Source organism: Asparagus officinalis, chromosome 2 (genome assembly GCF_001876935.1).
Source record: "Asparagus officinalis chromosome 2, Aspof.V1, whole genome shotgun sequence".
Taxonomy (NCBI): domain Eukaryota; kingdom Viridiplantae; phylum Streptophyta; class Magnoliopsida; order Asparagales; family Asparagaceae; genus Asparagus; species Asparagus officinalis.
The window spans coordinates 42976216-42979038 of NC_033795.1; the positions used below are offsets into that span (position 1 = coordinate 42976216).

The window sequence follows — 2823 nt, forward strand, 5'->3', positions numbered from 1 at the left end:
CAACAAAAAACTTAAGAAGAAAAAGAAAAAAGAAAAGAAGTTCAAGCATGTGCCTTTGACTGGTGTTTGAACAAATTATAATTCTGCTTTTACATCCTAAACTTAACATGAATCGTTAGATTTGATTCTAAATCATAAACAATCAAGAAACCAAGAGTTAAGTGTATGACAAGGGAATATTGCAAGTAAAAAAAACAACTTAAAAGAGAATGTAACCAAAGTTTACCTCCTTCGCATGTTTCTTCGTTTGAAAGGCCCATTGCTAAATGCCCAGTCAACGTAAATGGTTTGAGTAAGAAGCTCAGTCCCATTGAGTGCTTGAATTGCAGCATGTGCTTCATTGTAGCTCTCATATTCAATTAGTGCATACCCCTGTACCAAAGAAAGTTAAATCTTCTTAGCAAATAAATTAATTAGGAAAAAGTAAACACCATTCGAAGCACAAAAGACTTAAACAGAATATACTGCACAGACAGCTGGTATTTCATGGTAGTATGATGAATGATAAAAGGAATATCTTCTTATACATGAAAAAAATCGCTAACACGAAGCATGGTACAAATACGCAAGCTCACTATATCCAAGGATTCTCATCACAAGTTCTCCAAACATGTTTCAAGAAAAATATTTTAAAAATTAAGTCTCCATAAAACTTATAGCTAACAGATGTAAAGCATCAGAGGAACACTCTTGCATTTTAAGATCAGCCATTAATCAAAATACCTAATTAGAACATAAGAGTGCATTTTCACCAACATTTCTCTGTAGGTGAAGATAAATAATTGCTCAGACATGGTTTGATGCAAACTCCATAATAGATATTACTGAAATTAATCATCAGTTTAATATAGATTAATAAAGGCAACCCTGCTTTTCATTGAACATTGTGAAGCATGATGTTAAAATTGATAAAACGTGTAACAGATTTACATGTGTAAGTAATCTAAGGTTCAAAATTGTTAAGGCACATAAAGTTGCAGTTTACATGTTTACATCAGTGCAGCAACACACCCAATGCAATCTAATATGTACTTGACATGGACTTTCTTTACACCCAACTGGCTAACTAGTTTTTGTAGATTTTCTTTGCACCCAAATGTTTAGCTAGTTTTTGTAGAGTTTCCTTGCACCCAAATGGCTAACACTTAAACTAGTTTCTCTCTATACATTGCCTTGGAGGCACTGCTTCACTCTATCCGAAACAAGCAAGTTGACAATTAAAGTACACTCTCATACTAGCTTGCTTTACAAGTTCAGGAACATGCACATACATGTAGAACAAGAAGCTCCCTGGATGCTACTGATTTTCAAGTAAAATATGGCAATGATTTCATATAAAAGAAACCTGAAAATACATTTCAGAAACAACGGTGGGATAAAATATACAAGAATCAGGTGACCATTTGATGATGCCATGTAAATTATCTTATTCAAATTGCATATGCGTAAAATATCCCACCACCACCACCACCACCAAATAAAAAAAGAAGAAAGAGGTAACCCTTTGGGGTGACATATCTAAAAGCCTCTTTTGTGTTCCATCTGGAAAGGCAACTTAAGATTCGAGTCTTACTCCTACAAGATCCAACTGCAAATCCACTAGAATTGATAAATCTGCTAGGGGATTTGAAATTAAACCCACAAGATATCTGAAAGAAATGCTATGGATGAGGTGAAAAGAAAGGGGGTAATGATTAAAACTCATAAATTTCAAACAACCATGCACTACCATTGCAAGGATTTGAAGTAATTCACTCTGACTCTTTTACAAGCTGAAAAATAAATTTATTGATAAAAAACAAAGAGACACTTTCACCAATTGCAAATCGTTGCTTCTTCCCCAGCATCGCCCTTAACAGAGAAAAATGCCCAGAGAGCTTTGTCAATATGAGGTGAATAATGAAGCTCAAAGCACCAGACAGGGTTGCATAGCCATACATAGCCACAGGTGTTGCACAAAGAAAAAGAAGAGGAGAAAATTACCTACTTAAATGCAGGGTAAGCTACAAAGGTTCTTTGAAGGAAATTATTTGTTCAAGCAAGAAAGAGAACAAGAAATTTACATGGTACTGAATCTCAAAGAGTACATGATAAGACCACTAAACCCTAAGAACATATACCTGAGATATGAGTGATACGACAGTTAAAGATATATTTTCATGCCGTCCCCTATATCAGATCACAATTTTTTTCTTTATTGCTCTCATGTTCCATGTATTTGTTTCAGCTTCCCTAAACTCATGTGTCCCGCTAATGTATTATATATTTATTGCAACCATCACTAATTCATCATACTAATAAATTACTGCACAAGACAGGAAATGAATAAGCAATTAATATGCATACAGGTTAAATCACCAAAACTGTGACAGTATAATTTATAAAACAGAAAGAGGTGAAACCACATGCTAATATTGGCAGGGTAGCTTAGCCATCGTTTAGATAAATTGTTGTATAGAACAGATGGCAGGTGGACAAGGGTCACAGGTTGCGATCTTTAGATGTTCCAGCAAAGGCAGCAGTAGGAACTAGGACGTGAGACTTCTCCTGGTTTTCAATAGAATACCAATAATAATTCTTCTAACCTTCCGTTTCTTCTTCTATGGTCAATCTTTTCTTTGTTCACCTCTTCTTTAACAATGAACATTCACCATTCTTCTCTTCTCGGATTCCGTAACCCTGGTCGTGGTCTTCTGTCCCCTTAATTCTCTTCCATCCTACTTCTCAGCTCCTCGTCAGCTTTCCTTGTCCTCTCTTTTACTTCTAATCTGATGCTTTTCTAATTTTCTTTTCATCATATTTCTGCTGTCATGCCCCTATTAT

The 2823-nt window shown here is 35.2% G+C and overlaps 1 protein-coding gene across 1 annotated transcript in view; it reads right to left on the reverse strand.

Moving 5' to 3' along the window:
• The window catches only part of LOC109830725 (RNA-binding protein 8A-A-like), an 11384-nt gene that overhangs the window by 5936 nt on the left and 2625 nt on the right, over nt 1–2823 (reverse strand). The window contains exon 3 of the mRNA XM_020398087.1: nt 227–372. Coding sequence (XP_020253676.1) covers nt 227–372 — 146 coding nt within the window. The remainder of the gene's footprint in view (nt 1–226; nt 373–2823) is intronic.